Below are 27,035 nucleotides of genomic sequence, written 5' to 3' on the forward strand. Positions count from 1 at the left end.
ACAGATGTCCAGCATACTTACTACTTCTTAGTTAGACTGTTTGAACTGATCAATAAGCAAACATATATGATATTCTATAGAATGTCCAGATGGCCCAGGTTTCTTTGGATTAATTTATGACATAGAGTAGAAAAGCCAATATAGACTGGACAGACTGTCAGTGTAAGCTGTTGTCCTTCCCATGAAAGTGAAGTTCAGTTCAGTAGCTCAGTCGTGTCCAACTCTTTGCCACACCATGGACTATAGCACACCAGGCTTCCCTGTCCATCACCAACTCACGGAGCTTACTCAAACTCATGTCCATCGAGTCGGTGATGCCATCCAGCCATCTCATCCTCTGTCATCCCCTTATCCTCCCACCTTCAATCTTTCCCAGAATCAGGGTCTTTTCTATCAGGCATTTGGCATCAGGTGGCCAAAGTATTGGAGCTTCACCTTCAACATCAGTCCATCCAAAGAATATTCAGGACCGACTTCCTTTAGGATTGGCTGTTTGGATCTCCTTGCAGTCCAAGAGACTCTCAGGAGTCTTCTTCAACACCACAGTTCAAAAGCATCAATTCTTCAGCACTCACCTTCCTTTATAGTTCGACTCTCACATCCATACATGACCACTGGAAAAAAACATAGCTTTGACTAGACAGACCTATGTTGGCAAAGTAATGTCTCTGTTTTTTAGTATGCTGTCTGCATTGGTCATAGCTTTCTTCCAAAGAGCAAGCATCTTTTAATTTCATGGCTGGAGTCACCATATGCAGTGATCTTGGAGCCCAAAAAACTAATGTCTGTCACTGTTTCCATTGTGTACCCATCTATTTGCCATGAAGTGATGGGACTGGATGCCATGATCTTAGTTTTCTTAGAATGTTGAGCTTTAAGCCAACTTTTTCACTCTCCTCTTTCACTTTCATCAAGAGGCTCTTGAGTTCTTCTTCTCTTTCTGCCATAAGGGTGGTGTCATCTGCATATCTGATGTTATTGATATTTCTCCTGGCAATCTTGATTCCAGCTTGTGCTTCATCCAGTCCAGCATTTCTCATGATGTACTCTGCATAGAAGTTAAATAAGCAGGGTGACAATATACAGCCTTGACGTACTCCTTTCCCAATTTGGAATCAGTCTGCTGTTCCATGTCTAGTTCTAATTGTTGCTTCTTAACCTGCATACAGATTTCTCAGGAGGCAGGTAACGTGGTTTGGTATTCCCATCTCCTGAAGAATTTTCCACAGTTCGTTGTGGTCCACACAGTCAAAGGCTTTGGCGCAGTCAATGAAGCAAAAGTAGATGTTTTTTCTGGAATTCTCTTGCTTTTTCAATGATCCGACGACTGTTGGCAATTTGATCTCTGGTTTCTCTGCCTTTCTAAATTAAGCTTGGAGATCTGGAAGTTTACAGTTCACATACTTTTGAAGCCTGGCTTGGAGAATTTTGAGCACTATTTTGCTAGCATGTAAGATGAGTGCAATTGTGCGGTAGTTTGAGCATTCTTTGGCATTGCCTTTCTTTGGGATTGGAATGAAAACGGACCTTTTCCAGTCCTGTGGCCACTGCTGAGTTTTCCAAATTTGCTGGCATATTGCATGCAGCACTTTCACAGCATCATCTTTCAGGATTTGAAATAGCTCAACTGAATTCCATCACCTCCACTAGCTTTGTTCATAGTGATGCTTCCTAAGGGCCACTTGCCCTCACATTCCAGGATGTCTCACTCTAGGTGAGTGATCACACCACCATGGTTATCTGGGTCATGGAGATATTTTTTCTACAGTTCTTCTTTGTATTGTTGCCACCTGTTCTTAATATCTTCTGCTTCTGTTAGGTCCATACCATTTCTGTCCTTTATTGTACCCATCTTTGCATGAAATGTTCCCTTGGTATCTCTAATTTTCTTGAAGAGATCTCTAAGTCTTTCCCATTTTATTGTTTTCCTCTATTTCTTTGCATTGATCACTGAGGAAGACTTTCTTATCTCTCCATGCTGAACTCTACATTCAAATGGGTATATCTTTCCTTGTCTCCTTTGCCTTTAACTTCTCTTCTTTTCTTAGCTATTTATAAGGCCTCCTCAGACAACCATTTTGCCTTTTTGCATTTCTTTTTCTTGGGGATGGTCTTGATCACTGCCTCATGTACAATATCACAAACCTCTGTCCATAGTTCTTCAGGCACTCTATCTCTCAGATCGAATCCCTTGAATCTATTTGTCACTTCCACTGTATAATCGTAAGGGATTTGATTTAGGTCATACCTGAATGGTCTAGTGGTTTTCCCTACTTTCTTCAATTTAAGTCTGAATTTGGCAATAAGGAGTTCATGATCTGTGCCACAGTCAGCTCCTGGTCCTGTTTTTGCTGACTGTATACAGCTTCTCCATCTTTGACTGCAAAGAATATAATCAGTCTGATTTGGGTATTGACCATTTGGTGATGTCCACATATAGAGTCTTTTCTTGTGTTATTGGAAGACGGTTTTCCTATGACCAGTGCATTCTCTTTTCAAAACTCTGTTATTCTTTGCCCTGCTTCATTTTGTACTCCAAGGCGAAATTTGCCTGTTATTCCAGGTATCTCTTGGCTTCCTACTTTTGCATTCTAGTACCTTATAATGAAAAGGATGTCTTTTTTGGGTGTTGGTTCTAGAAGGTTTTGTAGGTCTTCTTAGAACCATTCAACTTCAGCTTTTTCAACATTTCCGGCTGGGGCATAGACGTGGATTACTGTGATACTGAGTGGTTTACCTTGGAAATGAACAGGGATCATTCTGTTGTTTTTGAGATTGCATCTAAGTACTGCTTTTTCCCTCTAAATACTTCTTCAGCTATTACATATCTATTGGTATGTAATCTTTTCATCTTCACCCAATTTTAAATATGTTCTAATTTTTTATTTTAATTACTTCTCAGTTCCATGAATTATTTGGAAGAATATTTTTAATTTCTAAAATTTTACAATCTCTTTTGGGTAACATTTTATTATTGATAATAGTAGTACTTTGTGGTCTCCATATCATTTTAATAGTTTGATACCTTTGCTGCTGCTGCTGCTGCTGCTAAGTCGCTTCAGTCATGTCCAACTCTGTGTGACCCCAGAGATGGCAGCCCACCAGGCTCCCCCGCCCCTGGGATTCTCCAGGCAAGAACACTGGAGTGGGTTGCCATTTCCTTCTCCAATGCATGGAAGTGAAAAGTGAAAGTGAAGTGGCTTAGTCATGTCTGACTCTATGCGACCCCATGGACTGCAGCCCACCAGGCTCCTCTGTCCATGGGATTTTCCAGGCAAGAGTACTGGCGTGGGGTGCCATTGCCTTCTCCTTTAAGCCTAATATTTGTTCAATTTTTGTAAATATTTTTAAGTATGCTTGAAAACAATGTGTATTCTTTAACTGCTGATTTGAGTTCTATAAAATCTATATAGGCTTCCTAATTTTTTGTCCATTTAGTCAGTTACTGAAAGTGATGTGTTAGAATCTCTCACTGTATTTATGAGCTTGTCAATTATTCTTTGTAATTTTATTCATTTTGGATTTATTTATTTTGAGGCTTTATCAGGTGTCTACAGTTTCTGAACTGATGTATCTTCCTGGTGAATTTTTACTTTTATGTTATGTAGTATAAGGGACAGAGAAGGCAATGGTACCCCACTCCAGTATTCTTCCCTGGAAAATCCCATGGACGGAGGAGCCTGGTGGGCTGCAGTCCATGGGGTCGCTAAGAGTCGGACACGACTGAGCAACTTCACTTTCACTTTTCACTTTCATGCACTGGAGAAGGAAGTGGCAACCCACTCCAGTGTTCTTGCCTGGAGAATCCCAGGGACGGGGGAGCCTGGTGGGCTGCTGTCTATGGGGTCGCACAGAGTCGGACACGACTGAAGTGACTTAGCAGCAGCAGTATAAGGGAGTGAGTCTGAGCACTTTGGGGATGAGCAAAGATAACGTTATGGCCATAAGGTGGCAGTAGCTGCACACGAGCTCTGTTTTGGCACTACTCGATAGGTCTGCAAGTTGGGAAATGCCCTAGCACCACCCAGAGCTTTAAGGCATCAGGCCCCCATCAAGAAGGGAAGGAGGGCGAGCATACTGGGGGAAAGGGGCATCAGAGACAGAGGTTTTTTGTCTAGGGGGCTTATGTATTATGTTACTCAGCAGCATGTCAGGAGTCTCTGAGTTAGAGAGTTCCAAAGCAAGGCAAGCAGCTTAGAGTCTTTATTGCCCAAAGGCTTATTTCATCTGTGGCAAGCAGATTTTGGACAGTTTCACAGGTTATAAAAAGCAGGCAAGCTCTAAATGGCTAAAAATTCTGTTTGTTTGGATTATGTTTAAAACAAGTAGACGGGTGAACTTTTGGTTTGGTGCCAGTGGCTTTTGAGCTAATGGGTCACAACCTGCTCTGAAGAAATAAACCACCCATGGGCCAATATACAGAGGCCACCTTTGCTTCATAAACATAACATAAGATAGCTTTCTTTATCCCTTTTTTGCTTATCACTGTTCATTGTATTTTACTTTTTTATTAGTATTATTTTATTTTGCAAAGTTTGTTTATAATGGTCTGCTATCTTACTATTTACTTATTATTCAAACTGCTCTAATAAGAATTTTACTTTATTCTTGCTTCCACGTACCCAAAACTTCTCTGGGTAAGGTCATAAAATGACCTTCATGATATCAAATCCAATTAATGTTTTAAAACTTTAAAAGCTTTATTTTATATGCACATGTTTAATTGATAGAATTTGAAAATGGGATCTCATACATGGAATTTTTTTTTCTGTTTGCTTATTCTTTCCTCTCTCCTCTTTCCTTTCCCACCCAAATTCTCATCTTTTCTACCCTCTCTAGATAAATGATATCATCTACTTTCAGTTCAGTTCAGTCACTCAGTCCTGTCTGATTCTCTGCAACCCCATGGACTGCAGCACCTGTCCATCCCCGACATCCAGAACTTACTCAAACTCACATCCATTGAGCCGCTGGTGCCATCCAACCATCTTACCTTCCGTTGTCCCCTTCTCCTCCTACCTTCAATCTTTCCCAGCATCAGGGTCATTTTTAATGAGTCAATTCTTTGCATCAGGTGGCCAAAGTATTGGAGCTTCAGCTTCAGCATCAGTCCTTCCAAGACTGGTTGGATCTCCTTGCAGTCCAAGGGACTCTCAAGTATCTTCTCTAACACCACAGTTCAAAAGCATCAGTTCTTCGGTGTTCAACTTTCTTTATGGTACAACTCTCACATCCATAAATGACTACTGGAAAACCATAACTTTGACTAGACGGACCTCTGTTGGTAAAGTAATCCCTCTGTTTTGATATAACATTTTCATTTTTCTTCATGCTTATAAATCATATGCAAACATATATACATACACATACAACCCAAAATAAGAGTATATAATATATATGTTAATATATATCCCATCACTACTGCATAGAAATACTACATCAACTAATATAGCTCTAATATATATTTTCCCTTAAGATCAATGTTGCAATAAAATATATATATGGACAAATATACTGATTTTATTTCTGTAGGACTGCTGTAACAAAGAATATATTTCATCCCAAAGGACTGTCACAATCTGTATTTCTTACTGCTCATATATGAGAATACTTGGTCCCTCTTGGAAAATTCCCGCCAGCGATGGGTATCGCTCCTCTTTACATGTGACTACCTATCTAGTGGGGTATAAAATGACAGTCTTCTAGAGCTTCATTTGTATTTTCCTGATCACTAGTGAGTTTGAGCCTAATTTTATATATCTTGGTCATTTGGACTTACTCTTCTATGGTTATATCTTTATATTTGCCCATGGTTTTGTTTGCCTTTTTTTTTTTTTTTGCCCATTTTTAAGTGCTCTATAATACATGTTATCATTACATATTACATAATCCAGACTAATATAGATATTAACTCTTTGTAACCTACATTCAGTTTCCTTTACTCAAAATCCCTCTCTAATTCTGTCTTTTCCAAACTCTGTCATTTCCTAGGCATATAAAATCATATCAACAGTCACTGGATCCTCCAAAATACTCTTTAATAATAATTGACAGTAACCATGCCAGTTAGTTTTAATTGAAACAGCTTATAATTTTAAATACTTGCAGTTTTCATAAGTACTCTTCATTGTTTTAAGCAGTTTCCTTCAATTTCTGTTTTACTCAAGAATCTTCATTAGGAATGGCTACTAAATCTTAGTAATGTACCTTTCACCATATATCGATATGATCATGGAGCTGAAGCTTCAGTACTAGGGCCACCTGATGCAAAGAGCCAACTCATTGGAAAAGACACTGATGCTAAGAAAGATTGAAGGCAGGAGAAGGGCATGGTAGAGGACGAGATGTTTGGATGGTATCACCGACTCAATGGACATGAGTTTGAGGAAGCTCTGGGAGTTGGTGAAGGACAGGGAAACCTGGCTCCATGGGGTCTCAAAGAGTCAGACATGACTGAGTGACTGAACAACAACAAATATGATCATGTTTTCGCTTCTTTAATCATCTGGGTAACCGTTTCTGTTAATTGTTGTTCAATTGCTAAGTTGGGTCCGATTCTCTGCGACTCCATGGACTGTGCATACCAGGCTTCTGTGACCTTCACTATCTCCTGGAGTTTGCTCAACTTCACATCCATTGAGTCAGTGAGAGTATCTAACCATCTCATCCCCTGCCACCCCTTTCTCATTTTGCCTTCAGTCTTTCCCAGCATCAGGGTCTTTTCCAGGGATTCTGCTCTTCACATCAGGTGGCCAAAGTATTGGAGCTCCAGCTTCAGCATCAGTCCTTTCAATGAATATTCAAGGTTGATTTCCTTTAGGATTGACTGGTTGAAACTCCTTGCAGTCCAGGGAACTCTCAAGAGTCTTCTCCAGCACCATGGTTCAAAAGCATCAATTCTTTGGTGCTCAGCTTTCTTTATGGTCCAACCCTAACAACCATTCATGACTTCTAGGAAACCAGCTTTGTCAGCAAAGTAATATCTCTGCTTTTTAATATGCTGTCTAGGTTTGTTATAGCTTTCCTTCCAAGGAGCAAGTGTCTTTTAATTATGGCCGCAGTCACCATCCACAGGATTTTGGGGCTCAAGAAAATAAAATCTGTCACTGCTTCCTCTGTTTTCCCTTTCTATTTGCCGTGAAGTGATGGAACTGGATGCCATGATCTTACATTTTTGAATGTTGAATTTTAAGCCCGCTTTTTCACTCTTTTACCCTCATCAAGAGGCTCTTTAGTTCCTCTTCATTTTCTGCCATTAGAGTGATATCATCTGCATGTCTGAGTTTCTTGATACTTCCCTGGCAATCTTCATTCCAGCTTATGTGTTCCTCTAGCCCAGGATTTCTCATGATGTACTCTGCATATAAATTAAATAAGCAGGATGACAGTATACAACCTTGATACTCCTTTCCTGATTTTGAACCAGTCCATCGTTCCATGTAAGATTCTAACTGTTGCTTCTTGACCTGCATACAGATATTTCAGGAGACAGGTAAGGTGGCCTGGTATTCCCATCTCTAAGAATTTTCCATAGTTTGTTGTGATCCATACAATCAAAGGCTTTAGAATAATCAATGATGCAAAACTGTGTATTTTTCCAAAACTCCCTTGCTTTCTCTATGATCCAACGTATGTTGGCAATTCAATCTCTGGTTCCTCTGCCTTTTCAAAACCCAACTTGTATACCTAGAAGTTCTCGGTTCACATACTGCTGAAGCCTAGCTTGAAGGATTTTGAGCATAACCTTACTAGCATGCAAAATGAGCAAAATTGTCTGGTAGTTTTAACATTCTTTGGCACTGTCCTCCTTTGGGATTGGAGTGAAAACTGATCTCTTCCAGTCCTGTGAACACTGCTCGGTTTTTCAAATTTGCTGACATATTGAGTGCAGTACTTTCACAGCATCATGTTTTAGGATTTGAAATAGCTCAGCTGGAATTCTGTCACCTTCACTAGCTTTGTTTGTAGTAATGCTTCCTAAGGCCCATTTGACTTCACACTCAAGGATGTCTGGCTCTAGGTGAGTGACCACACTATCCTGGTTATCCCAGTCATTAGAACAAATAGATTCTGAGGATTTGATCTGGTAGACAGAGTACCTGAAAAACTATGGACAGAGGTTCATAACATTGTTCAGGAGGCAGTGAGTGATGAAAACCATCCCAAAGAAAAAGAAGTGCAAGAAGGCAAGTAGTTGTCTGAGGAAAGAAGACAAGCAAAAAAGCAAAGGAGAAGGGGAAAGATATACCCAACTGAACGCAGAGTTCCAGAGAATAGCAAGGAGAGATAAAAAAAGGCCTTCTTCAATGAACAATGCAAAGAAATAGAGGAAAGCAATAGAATGGGAATGATTAGAGATCTCTTTAGGAAAATTGGAGGTATCAAGGGAACATTTCACCCAAGGATGGGCACAATAAAGAACAGAAACATTAAGAACCTAACAAAAGCAGAAGAGATTAAAAAGAAGTGGCAAGATTGTATTAATTAGATGTGCTGAAATCAAAACACTCTTGAATTCCTGGAATACAACCCTTTTTGCCATAGTGATTTTTTTTTAACAGTGCTACACTTTTATCTGGGCTTCCCTAGTAGCTCAGCTGGTAAAGAATCCACCTGCAGTGCAGGAGACCTGGGTTTGATCCCTGGGTTGCAAAGATCCCCTGGAGGAGGGCATGGCAACCCTCTACAGTATTCTTGCCTGGAGAATTCCCATGGACAGAGGAGCCAGGTGGGCTACAGTCCATGGGGTGGCAAAAAGTCAGACACAACTGAGCACAGCACACTTTTATTTAGAATTTTCATCCATATGTATAGATGAGGTTGATTTTTTTTTTTTTGGCCTTCTGTTTCTTTATCAAGTTTTTATATTAATATCATACTAGCTGTATGAATTGGAGAAGGAAATGGCAGCCCACTCCAGTATTCTTGCCTAGAGAATCCTGTGGACAGAGGAGCCTGGTGGGCTGCTGTCTATGGGGTCGCATGGAGTCGGACACGGCTGAGGCAACTTAACAGCAGTATGAAATGAGTTGAAGAGTTTTTCCTTTTTGAAGAAATTTGGGATACTTTAAATCACATTAGAATCATCTCCTTTGCAACCCTGCTGCTGCTAAGTTACTTCAGTCGTGTCCGACTCTGTGCGACCCCATAGACGGCAGCCCACCAGGCTCCCCCGTCCCTGGGACTCTTCAGGCAAGAACACTGGAGTGGGTTGCCATTTCCTTCTCCAATGCATGAAAGTAAAAAGTGAAAGTGAAGTCGCTCAGTTTGCAACCCTAGAACTTTTAAAATTAGGATTTTAAAATTCGCTTTTTTCATTCATATCTGAAAATTGGTCTACTAACATGGAAAATTTTATCTTGGGTCGCTTTTGATCTTTGATGTTTTACTAGAAAATTATCACAGGATGCTTGGGGCTAGTGCATGGGGATGATCCAGAGAGATGATATGGGTGGGAGGTGGGAGGGGGATTCAGGATTGGGAGCTTGTATACATCTGTGGTGGATTCATGTCAATGTATGGCAAAACCAATACAGTATTGTAAAGTAAAATAAAGTAAAAATAAAATTAAAAAAAAAAGAAAAAGAAAATTATCCATTTCCCGTAGATTTTTCAGTGTGTTGCTACACAGTTGCATGCAAAATTCTAAAGTGAATGTACTTCTACGTTCATCTTATTTCACTTCATGGCGGCATCTTGAAGACGCTGTACTTCTGTCTTAAATTTATTGAAGGGATGTTATTGATTCTTATCTTTAGTGTGATTAATGCAGAGGAATTTATGATGGATACTAATGGAAAATTACAGGAAATTTGAGAATTTAGTGAATGTTGACATTTTTATTTTCAATTACAAGGTTCATCTCTGTAATTATGCAATTTAATACTTTTTCCATTTCTATATTATTTTGGAAAATTACAGCTTTATAATAGACATCAGTAACTTGTAAATATTGTGGCTGATTTGACAACAGTGTTTTAAGAGAACAGAGTCACAGAATATACTTTTTGTAAGCAAGAATCAAGGATTCAAAGCAAAGGAAACTTAGAAAGTGATGTCTTTCTGACAGAGATAATGTCTCTCTGAACAGATTTTCAATGTCCTTCAAGACCATAAGTGGAATTCCCTGGAGGTCCAGTGGTTATGACTCTGTACTTCCACTGTGGGGGTCATGGGTTCAATCCCTGGTCAGGGAACTAAGATCCTGTATGCCACATGGCCAAAAAAAAAATACACACACACACACACACACACACACACACACACACATATATATATGTATATATATAAACCTAGTAGAAAATTGCACAATGGTATTGCTAGTAAGTAATATGGTCTACTTTTTATATAAAACTAATGCTTGGTTCAAGATAACCTCCAAATTGGATCTCTGCAAAAGATAATGGATGCCTCTCTGAACGTGATGCCATGAGCTTCCAGTAAAAAGTTACTGCGACAACTAAACCATAACCTCATATGATGCGGCATAGCTAAAACAGAGCAACAGCCCTGAGAGTCTTCGACAGTCCTCTCTCTGGTGCACAGGGACTGCGTGGTCAGTAAGGCAGTCACGGAACTACAGCTGAATGACTTTAAACATGACTTGTCATCCTCCCTAAGGTGGAGGAGGTCATCTAACTTGATTTATGTGGTTTAAATCACTTTTCCTTTAGTTTTTCTCATATTTTAGCAAATTAAATTATGTAGTGAATTAATCATTAAACCTGAAAAATGTTTCAACTGAATGAAAAACTGCCTATGAGAAATCCTCTAAATATCAAGGAATGAGTCAAGGTATTTCCTGCATAAACTTTCCACCTGGATACCACTTTAAGCACTCAGCTTTTAACCATATGAAGTGGAAATTGGTATCACCAAACAAAACAAATCCTACCTTCTTACATACTTTAAACTACTTCAATCCAGTTCAGTTGCTCAGTCATGTCCGACTCTTTGCGACCCCATGAACCACAGCATGCCAGGCCTCCCTGTCCATCACCAACTCCCGGAGTTCACTTAAACTCATGTCCATCGAGTCAGTGATGCCATCTAGACATCTCATCCTCTGTCATCCCCTTCTCCTCCTGCCCTCAATCTTTCCCAGCATCAGGGTCTTTTCCAATGAGTCAGATCTTCACATCAGCTGGCCAAAGTATTCAAGTTTCAGCTTCAACATCAGTCCTTCCAATGAACACCCAGGACTGATCTCCTTGCAGGCCAAGGGACTCTCAAGAGTCTTCTCCAAGACCACAGTTCAAAAGCATCAATTCTTCGGCGCTTAGCTTTCTTTACAGTCCAACTCTCACATCCACACGTGACCACTGGAAAAACCATAGCCTTGACTAGACGGACCTTTGTTGGAAAAGTAATGTCTCTGCTTTTTAATATGCTGTCTAGGTTGGTCATAACTTTCCTTCCAAGGAGTAAGCGTCTTTTAATTTCATGGCTGTAATCACCATTTGCAGTGATTTTGGAGCCCAGAAAAATAAAAGTCAGCCACTGTTTCCACTGTTTCCCCAGTTGCCAACATCTGCTGGATCATGGAAAAAGCGAGAGAGTTCCAGAAAAACATCTATTTCTGCTTTATTGACTATGCCAAAGCCTTTGACTGTGTTGATCACAATAAACTGTGGAAAATTCTGAAAGAGATGGGAATATCAGACCACCTGACCTGCCTCCTGAGAAATCTGTATGCAGGTCAGGAAGCAACAGTTAGAACTGGACATGGAACAACAGACTGGTTCCAAATAGGAAACGGAGTATGTCAAGGCTGTATATTGTCACCCTGCTTATTTAACTTATACACAGAGTATATAATGAGAAACGCTGTTCTGGAGGAAGCACAAGCTGGAATCAAGATTGCTGGGAGAAATATCAATAACCTCAGATATGCAGATGACCACCATCTTGATACAAATTCATCATTAAACATCACTTGTATAATTGGACCACAGTGATGCTCTTAGGCACTGTGTTGTGGAGGACTCTACTTTAAGTTTTCTCAAGTTGCTACACTTTTACTGTTCACATTGGTTCCCTCCCCTGCTGTCAGCTGTCACATTTTATTATTTACCTGACTCTAGAAGGACCCTGTCGATACTTGTGATTTGTTCAGGAGCAGAAATCAGATAAACAAACTTGTTAGAATTAGGGGTGAAGTAATAACAAGCTGGGGCTTCCCAGGTGGCGCTAGTGGTAAAGAACCTGCCTGCCAGCGCAGGAAATGTGAGTTTGATACCTGGATCCAGAAGATCCCCTGGAGGAAGGCATGGCAACCCACTCCAGTATTCTTGCCAGGAGAATCCCATGGACAGAGCAGCCTGGTGGGCTCCAGTCCATGGAGCTGCAAAGAGTCAGACATGACTGAGTGACTTAGGACAGCACAAGAACAAGCAGACGCTGAAGATGGGGATCTGCGAGCACTTCTAAACAAAGTCTATAAGCCTCAGTAAGAGCTCTCCTGGTCTTCTCAGGATTGGTAATGCTCCACAACTGAATTCTAAACAAGTAAAGGCAGTTAGATGTTTCTGGTAAGTAGTAAATAAAATATCTATCATAATTTAAGAACCCTGTTTAAAACCATTTGAAACTCTCTTTGCAAGGTAATAGCAGGTTTCTAATGTAAGACTATAGGATTACAGTAAGGAAGACAGAACTATATAGATCAGCAGCTGGCTTAATTAGCTTGCCATAAACTTATTAACAAATTAGGTTACAAAATACATAAGCAATGTAATGAATCATCATATGAAACACTGAACTCAAAACTGAATTGTAATGTGCTTTTCATAATGTAACTTGCTTAATTACCTGTAAGAATGAATCACTAATTCCTCAAGTCCTGCTCGACAGTTTTGGATACTTATTTATGTAATGGTGGTGCTCACGTCTGAGTAAGGCAATGACTGACTAGTTCCCTGGGTAGGGAGCAGCAGTCCTCAAAATGATTATAATGTGACAGTAACAATATGGCTGTTCCTAGAATGTTCTAGGAACCCAAGATATGTATTTCATATCCTCCATTGTATCCTCCATTGTATCAATTTACATGCAATTAGATTTCAATTAGATGTCAATTTTTTAAGACAGACATGACAGAATTCTGTGAACTTACAAAAAGAAGTGATAGCAACTGGTAACACTGCTTACGTAAAGAGGTAATTAAAATAACAACTTACTACCAGCCCAGGGCTTCTGAAGGAGCTGCACATGTGGGAAAATATTTGGGTGCAAGTGTGGGGAGAAAAAAACCGTACTCAAGAGTATTCTTCTTTTTTTTTCCTTCTCCACATTTTCAGTTGTTAAAATTGGTTAAAGAAAGAAATGGTCATTAGTGTTGATGGTCATTTCTTTCTTTAACCAATTTTAACAACTGAAAATGTAGGTAGGAAAAAAATCTTATTCAAGAGTGTAACCTTATTTTTGGAGTATTAGAATTACCTTTTATGAGATGAAAAAAGTTTTCAATTTTTAAAAATGTTCCTACCTAACAAGTTTAACATTGGTAGTTTCATTCTAATCTCCACATTTGGAGAAAATTTGACCTTCTCTTGTAAGATCTAAGAATGACAACTACTGGAACATGTACAAAACCATGTTGCTCTGATCTGCAGTGAACGCTTTTCTAGAAAAGCATTATGGACCAGGCTATGCAAAGTCTCGGTGAGGAGCTTTTTCCCCAAGTCTTGTGATCAACTGTGGAAAAATAACTGGTTAATCTGACAGTTGAAGCCTCAGAAGGGTGTTGAAGAAAAAGGTCTTAGGGAAAAAAATACCAAAAGTGAGAGCAATGTTGTATTTCTCCCTACTCACAGCAGAAGAGCAACAATTTTGTACATACACCTTATAAAACTTCTCAAAACCATACCTACATTTCTAACCCTAACTTAAAAATTCCTGCTGTTGTTCACGAGAAACTCAAGATCACCTAAATCAATAGCTTTGATATTACATGCAATAAACTATTCATAAAAATCCAGGTAGCATGCTTAGTGCAGTGTTGTTACATAAGTGCACAGTAACTATTAGCTTTGATGGTTATTGGAAGAATTAAGTATCACTGCCTCCTGAACCGTCTTCATATATAAAGAAAGCACAGTGGACTGACGGATAGCTATTAATATAAGAACTGTAATATGAAATTAAATTGACTCAGGCTAAAAAACTACAAAAGTTTTAAAGATTCTCCAATAAGTTTATTTTGCAAACCTTTTGTATTTTGTTTTACTGGTTTACACTGTAATAAAGAGAAAAATGTTTATACAATACAATTTTGAACACTGAACTATTATCATATTAATATAAATTCAGATTTTTTAAAACTATTTCATATTGGGGTTCAGCCGATTAGCAAACAATGTTGTCATAATTTCAGGTGAACAGCAAAGGGACCCAGCCGTACCAGATTTACTTTATTTTTAACTGACCTTCAAATTGCAGCAGCTCATGAGTTTAGCTCTAAGGATTCTTGCCATCCTACCTGACTTTGTCACGGAGTCAGACGGCTGTGACATATACACACACAACACATGTAAACAGATACAAACAAACCTTTTATAAACAAGTCTTTTATAATGTAAATAATTGTTCCTTGTTGAAATGTTTTATACCCAGTTCCTGTTTTTTCTGAAATTCGGATATTCACATTTATAGAGAACAATATTTAAAAAGTAAAGAGTTTTTCTCTTTGAAAACTCAAGCAATTCTGACAGCAACATTTTTCTTACTGATCTAAAAAGAACGAAATATGGAAGGGGGAAAAAAATCACTGCAAATGATCAAAACAGAAGGGTACTAAATATATACATATTTAATAGTGGAGGGAAACATTTTTAAAGTATAGATTCTGTTGAAAATACTGATGTTCAAATAGCTTTGCACTCACTGCCAAAACTTTCTCAATTAATTAAAATTAAAAATGTTGATTTTTTTTTTGTAGGAAGATACATTAATTCTTTGAAGTCAGAATGAAGAACTGTAATTTCTATATAAAGACTGCTTGAATATACAAAGTATCAAATATAAACAGTAGTGTAAAAAGAAAATAAATTGGCAGAAATAATTATTTGACTAGTAGCAATAATTAAGACTACCATTTGAAAGATCTTCTATAAACAAAGAATGCAAAAATATTGTTATAACTTTTTACAGCACAGAATTGAATTCCATCCTAATTCATTACTATTACACTTCTTTCTTCTTCAGTATTAGTGGACCCACATTATCTCCTGTCAATTCATTGTGCTTATTATGTGAACCATCACAGGCAGGAAACTAGAAAGGAAAAAATTGCAGATGTTATTTTTCAAATGAGTCAGTAAGTAGAAATATTTTTGACATGCTCTTATAAAGAAAGTCCATTACTTTGGGAGGAAAAAAACCACATTAGATAGCTCTTCTGAGCAACAGATATATTCTATAGCTAACTACCTTCCAATATTATGGCAAACCTAACATTTAAATATTTCATTATTTGGCAGATTTTAAAAGCTTTGGATGATTCCATACAAGTCAATATGATAGTCTTAAATAAGTTCCTATTTTTTATACAGCTCTGACTCTAAGCTCATCTTTTCAATTATTTTAAATTTTTAAAGGATGTAATTTAAATTCAAATTAAATTCTTTCATGTTTTCTCACTATAAAACTCATGCACATTATAATACTTTAAAAAACATTTTAAAATATATTTTTAAAAACTTACTCATAAGTAATAATTAACAATTTGGTATCTTTTTTTCCTCTATTTACTATGTGCACTCTTATATTATACGATACTTTAATCATTCCTCTATTATCAGATATCTAGATTGTTTCTAAGATTTTATTATAAATGATGCTATGATTAACATTATTGTACTTAAAGTCTCAAATAGCATATAACCAAAGTAGCAGAAGAAAACAGATCTCATCAACTACTTACAATGTATCATTCCAAACTCCTCCTCCTTGTCTATTTATTTGTTCTTAATTGAAATATAATTGATTTACAAATTGTCTTAAATACTGCTGTATAGCAAAGTGATTCAGTTATACATATATATACATTCTTTTTTAAAAAATATTATTTTCCATTATGGTTTATCATAGGATACTGAATAGTTTTCTATGCTGTACAGTAGGACCTTGTCATTTATCCATTCTATATATAAAATCTTTATCTGTTAACCCCAACCTCCCACTCTACCCTTCCCCAACCCCACCCCCCTTGGCAATCACCAGTCTGTTCTCTGCCTTGATTCTGTTTCTGTTTCATAAGTAGGTTCATCTGTGTCTTATTTTAGATTCCATATATGATATTATATGGTATTTTTCTGTCTGCCTTAATTCACATCATATGATAATCTAGTTGCATCTACCAAATTCCTTTTTTATTTCCATATTCAAAATCATCCATAACTACAGCTGCCATTCACTAGCTCATACTACATAGAAGGCACTGTACTATACACACATCATCTCACTAAATCCTCAAAAATTTGTGATATTATCAGATTTTTAAAAACTGACAGAGATTAAGGATTAAGTAACTTGCTCAATTAAGTTTCTGTGGTGCTCTAACTTTTCTAATGTAGGAAGTATATTGCCTCAGAAGAGGCAAACTTTAATTTAGAACAGACTTTCAGTGCTGAATACTCTGGAAAAGTCTCTCATCTCACAGAACCTCAAAACTGAGGATTTAAGAAGCAAAAGCATGTTAACTGCACAAGTTTTAGTGTATGTGTAAATGGACAGCTTACCGTCTTAGAGCGCCAACACCTACAATAAGCTGCTTTAGTAAGGCACAAATCTTCTATGTTTATTTCATTCACCACTTTGGGATTTTCCTTTTGTATTTTAAGATTAATCAAGCTATCCTTCTGTTGCTTTTTCTTTGGGAGGAACGGACGAACCGCAAGGTAGCCAAGTAGTGCGAGTACGCCAAGGAACGGCAATAACCGAAGCCATTCTGAAACTAAAAATACAGATTTGTTAAGAGTCTGAAAAAGGACTCAAATAGGGATGGACTGGGAGTTTGGGGCTGATATGTACCGACTGCTATGTTTAAAACAGATGACCAGCAAGGACCTACTGTAGTCTAGTTAAAAATGAAACAAAAATATTTTAAAATTAAATAATACATGTAAATTACCTAGGTCAATACCTGTTGGGTACAAATACCAAATAACTGCTTATTCCAATTGCTAATGATAAATTAATAAACTTTCATTGATTCCCCCCCAAAAAAGGACCTACTGTAAATAAATTAAAAAAAAAAATTAAAAAGAACTTAAATAGCATGTCTCACCCTTCAGCTTATTCTGTACTTCTCACTTTAATTTCTTACCTTATCTGTAAAACTGTGAATAAATATCAAGGAACCAGTACCTAGGACCACTTTATTTTATTTGTGGCCTGCCCTGAGACTTTTGAAACTGGAAAACAAAGTTTTCAGAAATAAATCCTCTATCCAATACCCTATCTCATTATCTTCACTTAGTATATTTGTGTTTAGTTTTATTTCAGGAATTACAATCACCATAATTATAAATAAAACTCAATTTTATATGTTTAGAAAACATTTCCACCATGTCTAAAATCATACAACAGAATTTCCTATAAACTATTTATCACTGATTTATAATTTCAGACAGAATATGTCTTCAATGTTTTAATTTTTATAGTTTTGGTAAGGCATAGTGTGATTCCTATAGAAAAATCTAAATGTTGTGTTGTGTAAAAGCTATTTTAAAGAGCTAGGTGAAATTTTCACATACTAAATAATCTCATTAGTAGATACATCTTACTTCATAAGTATTCATTAAAGCCTTTTGTAGTACTCAGCACTGATTGGGGGACAGGGAATATAAGTGACATAAATGATATGTTCCCTATGTCTTCACAGAGAAACACACCAAGGAGCCAAAATATTTATATTTCAGCATGCATTTATCAAATGTTGGCTAGTACGCTGCCTCTGCTGGGTTCCATAGGGAATCCCTTCTGACCTTAAGAGTTATCACTTGTCATCATTCACTGAGTGCTAACCTGACGCCTTGCTAATAAACACTATAGCTTAACGGAGAAAAAGAAAAATTGAAGGTCATATGCTAAGGCATGCTAATAAATCTTAATAATAAACGAACTGATTATGCTAAGAGTGCAACTGTAATACCTCAGTTAACACTGTGTTAACTGAATTTAGTAGGCACCATTATTATTCCCATTTTTCATGTGGATAAACTGGAGCTTAAGCAGGTTTAGCCCAGGAAATTAAGTACAAAGGCTATTCTCAGTCACTATGAATGAAATTCAACAGAGCCAAAATTTTATCTGTTCTTCTCTCAGTAAAACTACTCTCCAGAAATAACTGTTCTTACTATTCAACTATTAAAAGGCTGGCTTAATACTAACTCTTCAAAAATGAAGCTATTTTTGATATAACACCATGCCAAAGGTTTGTTATGAGCTTTAGATGAAAAAACCTATTTACATTATGTGCAGCACCTATAAGAGTGCTTGGCACAGAGAAGATAAAAGTGAATGGTAGTTTTTATTAAGATTCTGAAGATTGGAAGCAGCTCCTCTGAAAAAACATTTTGCCGACTCAACCTGACAATACTACATGGCAGAAATCTTTGGGGATATAATCTTTCAGTCACCAGAATGAAATTCTGTAAGGGTAAGATCTTGCCAGTCAGGCTGATCTGTTCTAGTCTCTTAACAAAAGTGGAGACACTCCACAGAAACACTCTGAATGAATTAACATTCTGAAAATGAAAAAGAACTGTTTCCTGGGGTGAAGGGTCTATCTATAGATCTTTGCTGTCCAAGACAGTAACCACTAGCCATACTGTTTTGTTTGGACCCAGGATTTTGTTATAATCAGATATGGTAAGATGACAGACATGGAGACAACTACCTTGAGAGAAAAGTTTACTTACGATTCACAAGATGAGGGAGCACAACAGGCCACCTATGACCATATAGGTAAGTATGAGGCTTGGTCAGGAGCAAGGTGAGAGAAAAGGGCACAAGCCTTTATTGTGGTTTACAGAAAAGGCAAGGTAAGGCACAGTAAGCAGTTTAGTATTGGCTAGCCTGAATAATTTCAGTGGGCTTTGGGCTATAGAGGTGGTCCTTAATTGTCTCATATCTGGCCTTGGGTGATTTCTGCAAAGTCACTTCAGTCGTGTCCGACTCTGTGTGACCCCATAGATGGCAGCCCACCAGGCTCCCCCGTCCCTGGGATTCTCCAGGCAAGAACACTGGAGTGGGTTGCCATTTCCTTCTCCAATGCATGAAAGTGAAAAGTGAAAGGGAAGTCGCTCAGTCATGTCCCACTCTTTGTGACCTCATGGACTGTAGCCTACCAGGCTCCTCCGTCCATGGGATTTTCCAGGCAAGAGTACTGGAGTGGGGTGCCATCGCCTTCTCCATTGGGTGATTTAGGGCAGGGTAAATACTGCTTGGTAAGTGAGAGTTAGATAAAGGTGTTTGAAGTGTAGGCTTTGGATTGGTTGGTTTGCATATGAAAAATATGCTCACAAGCAAGTAGTTTACTATCTCTTGGCATCAGCTAGTCCGGGGAGGGGGCAAACCTCCCTGGCCAGCAAGGCCCCCAAGATGTCCAATCATAAAAAATAGAACATAAAAAAACATGATTAATACATGTGGCTATTTAAATAAAGTTAAGTAGAATTCATAATTTAGTTTCTAAGACACACTAGTCACATTTTAATAGCTCCAGAGCTATTATGTGTGGCTAGTGGCTACTATGTTTGACAGCACAGAAAACATTTCCATCATCACAAAAAGGCTTTTGGATGGTGCTGCTGTAGACCAACAGGTTCCACAAAGTACCATGTCTATGACATGGGAAGCCTATTATGACAGTTTCAACACCCACAAATATCCCATCCCTCTTGTACTTAGAGCCAGCCAAAGCTACTGATTACCTAGTGGCAGGTTTCCTGTGTCCTTTGCATAAGGGATTCCTTCTGTCTGCCATGCCTTTCTACTTGTGGTCTACCTGACTCATTTATGTGGACCCTTTAAAACTAGGGTCAAATACTGCTTCCTCCAGAAAATGAAAGTGAAGTCGCTCAGTCCTGTCTGACTCTTTGGGACCCCATGGACTGTAGCCTACAAGGCTCCTCCATTCATGGGATTTTCCAGGCAATAGTACTGGAGTGGATTGCCATTTCCTTCTTCAGGGGATCTTCCCAACCCAGGGATCGAACCCAGGTCTCCTGCATTGTAGACAGACGCTTTACCATCTGAGCCAGCAGGGAAATCTTTCTCAATTTCACAAAGCAAATTAATTGCTCCTTCCTCTGCTTTCAAGCCCCTTTTCCTCAGTTTCTTTTATCATACTACTGTTCTCTGTTTACAAAGTTGATTCCTCCATAATCCTATAAGAAAAGGAGCTCTACTTCCTGGCACAAAGTAGAACCTCGTAAATGTTTTATGAGTGACTTAACGAATGAATGAATTTAAGTGACTTAACTTAATGAATGAATAAATGACATTTAGAGTGTAAATGTCAGTCCCTTTCTCACTCACATTGTACTGTAATTATTTATTTACACTTATCTTCCAGATCAGGCAATAAATGTCTTAGACTGTTATTGGCCCCAACATCCAGTATAGTATTTTGAACCAGTACTTATTCAATAAATGTTTTTGAATGTAGTATAACATTAAGTATTATTATGTATACTACAAAATTTAAAAGTCTCAAGAGGTTGAGTAAATCAAAGTCAAAAAGTTAAAAGAATGAACATGTAAAGATGATAACCTTAACTTAGATTCTTAAGTTTAACATTCCCTATCTTAACCTACAAATTTCAGGGAATAAATAGAATGCTGTTTCAAAATTTACTTCAGAAAATGTTGCTCTTTCAACACTTAATTCCTTGGTAAAACATCGTAGTAATACAGTGATGAAAGGTACTATTATTTCCTACAGCAAAATAATTTAAACAACACTGTTATGTAGGAAAATTTACTTTTAAAGATGACAAACTTCAATTTAAGTACAGGAAAAATTATAAAGGAAAATAATACAGCCTATAAAGCTCAATTAAATCATTTAAATTATATGTTAGAGCTGATTTTTGGTAAATATGAAATATAGAATAAACAAATTTTTTTTAAAAATTTAAGATTGGCTATCTCTTATGAACCTGTTTGATATATATTGAGCTATGGCAGATATATTAGGTACTTTAAAGGGAAATCTGCTGCTGCTGCTGCTAAGTCGCTTCAGTTGTGTCCAACTCTATGCGACCCCAGAGATGGCAGCCCACCAGGCTTCGCCATCCCTGGGATTCTCCAGGCAAGAACACTGGAGTGGGTTGCCATTTCCTTCTCCAGTGCAGGAAAGTGAAAAGTGAAAGAAGTCGCTCAGTCGTGTCCGACTCTTTGCAACCCCATGGACTGCAGCCCACCAGGCTCCTCCATCCATGGGATTTTCCAGGCAAGAGCACTGGAGTGGGGTGCCATTGCCTTCTCCAAAAGGGAAATCTACTACCTACTAATTGTTAGGTTTAATGCGTACTTTGTACAGTACATTCTAAAATTGTTTAAGGATTACCAGAAATAGCATTTAATTTATAAAATCTGAAAATTTTAAAAAGTATAAAAACTAAAATAACTTGTAATCCCACCAGTCAAGAGTTGGTAACATTGTTCATTTCTATTTTGCTCTGTTTATTCTTCCTTTTCAAAAGGCTGCATATAATGATCCCATAAAAATAACACTGGTAACTTGATTGCTGATAATTTCATAATTATTTTCTAATGTATCAATATGGGTAAAACATAGAAATGACTTCACTTCTAACTATAGAAAAATGAAAATAAAATATTTTTAATGGATGGCTTTACTATTACCACTTAAAGACTACTTAGGACCAAAGGGCCAATAAAATGAAATTAATAATCAATTTTTCCACTCACTGCTATAAACAGAACAGTGTCCCAGTATCTAGAACATTGCCTGTCCCACAGTAAGTGCTCAACAAATACTAGATGACACGAGGAATTCTAAATTGCAGAGAGGTTACATGGAAGAAAATGTTTTAAATGACATCAAAATTGTTCTCCATAAAAGCTTTTTAATTACACTGACTTTTAAATTTAGTTGGTCTACCTCGGAAGAGGGGAAAAAACTTTGGGTTTGGGCTTTACCGGCTCAGCTGGTAAAAACTCCGCCTCCAATGCTGGAGACCCCAGTTCAGTTTCTGGGTTGGGAAGTTCCCCTGGAGAAGGGGTAGGCTACCCACTCTACTCAAATTTTCTTGGGCTTCCCTGGTGGCTCAGACCGTAAAGAAGTCACCCACCATGTGGGAGACCTAGGTTCGATCCCTGGGTCGGGAAGATCCCCTAGAGGAGGAAATGGCAACCCACTCCAGTATTCTTGCCTGGAGAATCCCCATGGATAGAGGCGCCTGGCAGGCTACAGTCCATGGAGTCACAAAGGGTCAGACACAACTGAGCGACTAAGCACAGCACACAGCCCCCTTCCAGTCTATCTCCCCACCACTGATCACACAGCCCCCTTCCAGTCTATCTCCCCACCACTGATTCCTATAGACAAAGGCTTTTTATAAAATTTTTGAGATTCATGCAGTAAATCAGTAAATCATTCTTTTTTATTACTAATCAGTACTCCATTCCATGAATATACCATTATTTGTGTATCCACTCTCCTGATGGTGGGTACCTGGGCTGCTTCCAACTTGGGATTATTATGAATATGGCTGCTATGAACATGCTTGTATAAGTCCTTCTGTGGATATATGTTTTCAATTCTGTTCCACTTCTTTAATTCTTTACTTAAAATTGGTCCTTTCTAGAGCTAATCCTCTTGAAGGTGTCAGCTCTGACATATTTGTCTTACTTTGGGAAAAATATTACAGTCCAAGGATTCATTGCTTTAAGAGTTAAACCATTACATTTCAAAGAAACTAGCTTTTTAAGTGGGGAAGAACTAGTACATTCAAAGTTTCACAACTAGCTTTTCAATCTATAAGTAAACTTTTTTGATTTTTGAATGGGAAGCTTTTTGTTATTCTATTTTAAAAGGTTGTATGACAGGGAAAGCTTTTTTAAAGGTTAATATATTTGAATACAATATACTTTCAAAGGGGGAATTATACTAATTTACCTTAAAAGCCTCATTGTCAACAATGTAACCTAAACAAAGACAGGTTTTTGACAAAGTTGTTTTGACAGGTAAGGGCTGTCTATAAATACTGTACAGTAATTAAGGATCTCCCAGTGTTTACTAAGAATGCAGAGTCATCATGAGAGAGTCGATTGCTTTAAAACACCACTCGATCTAAATAGGGATGGAAAAATAGGCAGCAATAATGTGAACTGTAACTTTTTTTTTTGCTCTAATTATCATACAGAAGAAATGAAAATATTTTTGATCTGGTAGACATTTTAAATAATTTATTTTGAAAAGTTATCTTCCAGGTTTTTATTTCAACAAAAAAAAAGGTCTAAGATGGATTCTAAAAGTAGTTCCTTCAAGACATCCAAATGTCATTAGCTAATACAATCTAATCAAGAGACACAGCTCAGAGAGCGAATTGGTCATTGAAGTTTTTCTTCCACAGTGCTCCAAAATAGATTCTGCAACTGTTATATTATCATTGTTCAGTGCAAAGCAGACTGTCTCGTTTTTTGTAAAGTAATTATTACAAACATCATTTCCTAAACAAATGGACATTACAATGAGAACTAAAATGTAGACACACTGTAATGCGACAGGTTAAATATGCACTATAAAGATATTTATCAGAGTTGTCTATTTCTGAGAATCATTCTTCACATTAAGTATTGAAGAGCATCAAAGAAGAAACTACTATATATTATTTACTCAAGAGGGAAAAGGTTTAGGTTGAGTTTCCTTAATGCCTTAATAGGACAGAATTTCTTGAGAGGGAAAAAAAAAGTTTGAAAGTCTTCGTCATTAAGTCAAATATCATACCTTCCAATCTCCTTCATCTACAGTCTATTTATGGAAAACTTTAATATAAAACCAGCCACAATCAGAATCAACACACATAATTAAGGTTAAACTGGGTTCACCCTCGTGGCTCAGGGTAAAGAATCTACCTGCACTGCAGGAGCTGCAGGAAACCTGGGTTTGATCCCTGGGTTGGAAAGATCCCCTGGAGAAGGAAATGCCAACCCACTCTTGCCTGGAGAATCCCACAGACAGAGAAGCCTGGCAGGCTACAGTCCATAGCGTGGCAAAGAGTTGACTTAGCATGCACAGGTTGGCATGGGAGTAAGGGGATTTTTTTTTTTTTCTTTCTTGACTGCTAAAAACTTATCAGTTAATTTACACAGATTATTAAGAAAGTAAGTTGGCAACTGGGAACAAATGTCAAAAAATGATTATATCCTTTTGACATATTATTACCATTTAATGAATACATTTAAAGGTATAATTTAAAGAGGGAAAAAATAATTGGTATAGGGCTACTTACCCACTGAACATTATGAATAAAATATATATATTAAAAACATTCAAAACTTTCAGGTGCAGGGAAATGGTTACTACTGTGATGTAAAAAAATAAGGGGAGAAAAAGTCAAAATTTTACATAATTGCTGTAATCTATCGAATAAACTAGTAAAATCAAGAGAGAACTAAGATGTTTACAAACACTTGATCTGAAAACTTTTCCATCTTGTTACTTCCATGTTACTACTTATGTGTAGATTGTTTTTTAGTGTTTATTACTCAGTTACCACTCTTTCTATTCAATTACATGCTTTCTGTCAAACCTTTTAACACCTAAAAATGTTAAATTTTCATAATCCGTTTGTCGACAAAGCAAATGTCTGTGATTATTATTTAAAGAATCTCTAGATTTAGACTAGACTTAGATCTAGTTTACCACATCTTGCCTATCCACCATCAGACACCGCCTTTTGTTTTTTTTTTAAATCTCTGAGAGGGGATAGCTCTCAAAGCACCCTATTAAGGTAAAGTATTCTCTAATTAAAAAAAAAAAAAGAATTCCTTTAACATGCAACTAAAATCCATGTTCAAATAACTATCACTAACTTGGCCCTAGTTGTCTTCTGGTCTACACAAAATACATCTTATTTTTCTTCTACCTGTCAGCCTTCCAAATACTGCATTTTAAGTCAGCTACCGTAGATGTCTAAACTGCTCCAGAAGCAGCCCTATTTACCTCAAAATTATCTTAACTCATGCTTACATTCCCTGGTAATCAGTCAGAACATATGAGTTAAATGTTTGCTTTATCAATAACCGCCTTCCCCACCCTCCTCCCCCCACCATCATCCTAATCAGTCCCTGAGTCTGGCTTACCCATATCTCACTTGGATTGTAAGGCTCAGAACCCAACAAAATCTTCCAAGTTTTGGCAGCATTCTGGAAATGTTCATCTTTTAGATATGAAATCCCGCGCTGTGGGTTCTATTTTGTAAAGGAGGGAACTTAAGTGCAAATGTTACATGTCATCAGTAAATTTCACTTTCTAATTTTTGGTCTGTCATACCAGCAAAAGTATCTTTCCTCCAACTCGAGTAAACTAAACTGCTTCCAGGCCCGTGATAAGGTGATGACCTCAAATGACCCCGTAACAGGTTGACACTCCCCCATGGAACTGGAATTGTCTAATTTTGTTAGTAAATAAAACCACCAAATACATGTGTATGTGTGTTTCTCTCTCACACAGACACACCCACACTATGTGGGTCAAACTCAGCCAAGAGCTGGGACGGCCTGATACACAGAGACTTTGAGCCTTGGATAACGACTTTTCCTGCTTTAAAATAAACCAGCTACGTTGCAGGGAGCGACGGAGATGAAAAAATGGGCCTGTTCCCAACTCAGCACCTTCTCTGCAAAAACCTGGTCTCTCAACACGGAAAGACACTGCAGACAGACATGAAGATAAGCTCGGGGCGCCGCCAAGTCCCAAGATGCGGCCTCACATACACTCCGAGGATGCAGGGCCGGCGCGTGCCCACCTACTCCGCGACTGCAGTGAGAATGGTAGTGGGGGTGCTGTGCTCAGTCCTGTCCGACTCCCTGCGAAACCACAGACTAGCTCACCAGCCTCCTCTGTCCACGGGATTCTCCAGGCAAGAATACTGGAGTGGGATCCCAGGTCACGCGCCACCCGCCAGGCTCCGCCCCGCCCCTCGGCCGGAGGACTTTCAGATGCCCGCCCCCACCCTCCGCCTGGGGAAGCTCGCAAGGATGGGGACCGGCTGAAGGCTCGGATTACCTGTGAGTCGGGCGAACCCGGTAATACTCTCGGGCACTGGAAGCCGCTTCAGATACGCAGGGAGCTGCACCTTTACGATGCGAGCCACGCTCTCCAGCACCATCCTGGCCGGCGGCGTCCGCTCCTCGCCCGACTCCCGCGGCTCTCCGGCGGAGCTGCTGCGCCTGCGCCCAGAGCGGAAGCGGTCGACCGGCGCTCTCTGCCGGGACCAGGCCGGGGCGGGGCTGGGGGCCCCAGCGCGGAGAGGTGAGCTGCCCGGCGCCGATTGGCAGCGGGCCGGTGACGTGCGCGCCCCGCGGAGGCCGAAGGGGCGCGGGCGGCCGTGGGGCAGGCAGCGAGGCCCGCCTGTGCGTCTTGAGGTGGAAGAGGGCCTCCACGGTGGGCCTTTCGCGTCCGAAGGCCCAAGAAACGATACTGTGTCCGAGGAGGTAAAGCACGTGAGAGTGCTGTGTAACCGGAAGGTGCCTTTCAAAAGTGAGTTTCTCCGGGCGTCGCTTTTTACCTCGGGCCACGACCCCAGAATTGTAAATTCTCCTTAGAGCACCCTTTCCGCCGAACCCCGCAGCGCCTAATTTCGCTCTCTCCCCTCTACAAATCTGGCTTTTTTTTTTTTTTTTTAAAGAAAGAAGATACCTAAACTAGGCACTACTCACAACCTTGCTCCTAGGGTGTTTAGTGCCAACCTGCTCCGAGGCCTTGACTCAGACCAGACCCGTTAGAGTCCTTAGTTAGCTATCTATTTTCAGTAGATAATTCTTCTGTAGATCAA

General features: G+C 38.7%; 1 protein-coding gene across 1 annotated transcript; it reads right to left on the bottom strand.

The window, feature by feature from the left end:
• Positions 1-14,245: 14,245 nt before the first annotated feature.
• CISD2 (CDGSH iron sulfur domain 2) lies at positions 14,246-26,421 on the bottom strand. The gene is made up of 3 exons (XM_068975135.1): positions 26,267-26,421; positions 16,740-16,954; positions 14,246-15,273 (listed from the first exon to the last, which is right to left on the bottom strand). The coding sequence occupies exons 1-3, from the start codon at positions 26,367-26,369 to the stop codon at positions 15,184-15,186; spliced, it is 408 nt and encodes a 135-aa protein (XP_068831236.1). The 5' UTR covers positions 26,370-26,421; the 3' UTR covers positions 14,246-15,183.
• Positions 26,422-27,035: the final 614 nt, after the last annotated feature.

This window comes from Capricornis sumatraensis, chromosome 7 (assembly GCF_032405125.1).
Source record: "Capricornis sumatraensis isolate serow.1 chromosome 7, serow.2, whole genome shotgun sequence".
In the NCBI taxonomy this organism is placed as follows: domain Eukaryota; kingdom Metazoa; phylum Chordata; class Mammalia; order Artiodactyla; family Bovidae; genus Capricornis; species Capricornis sumatraensis.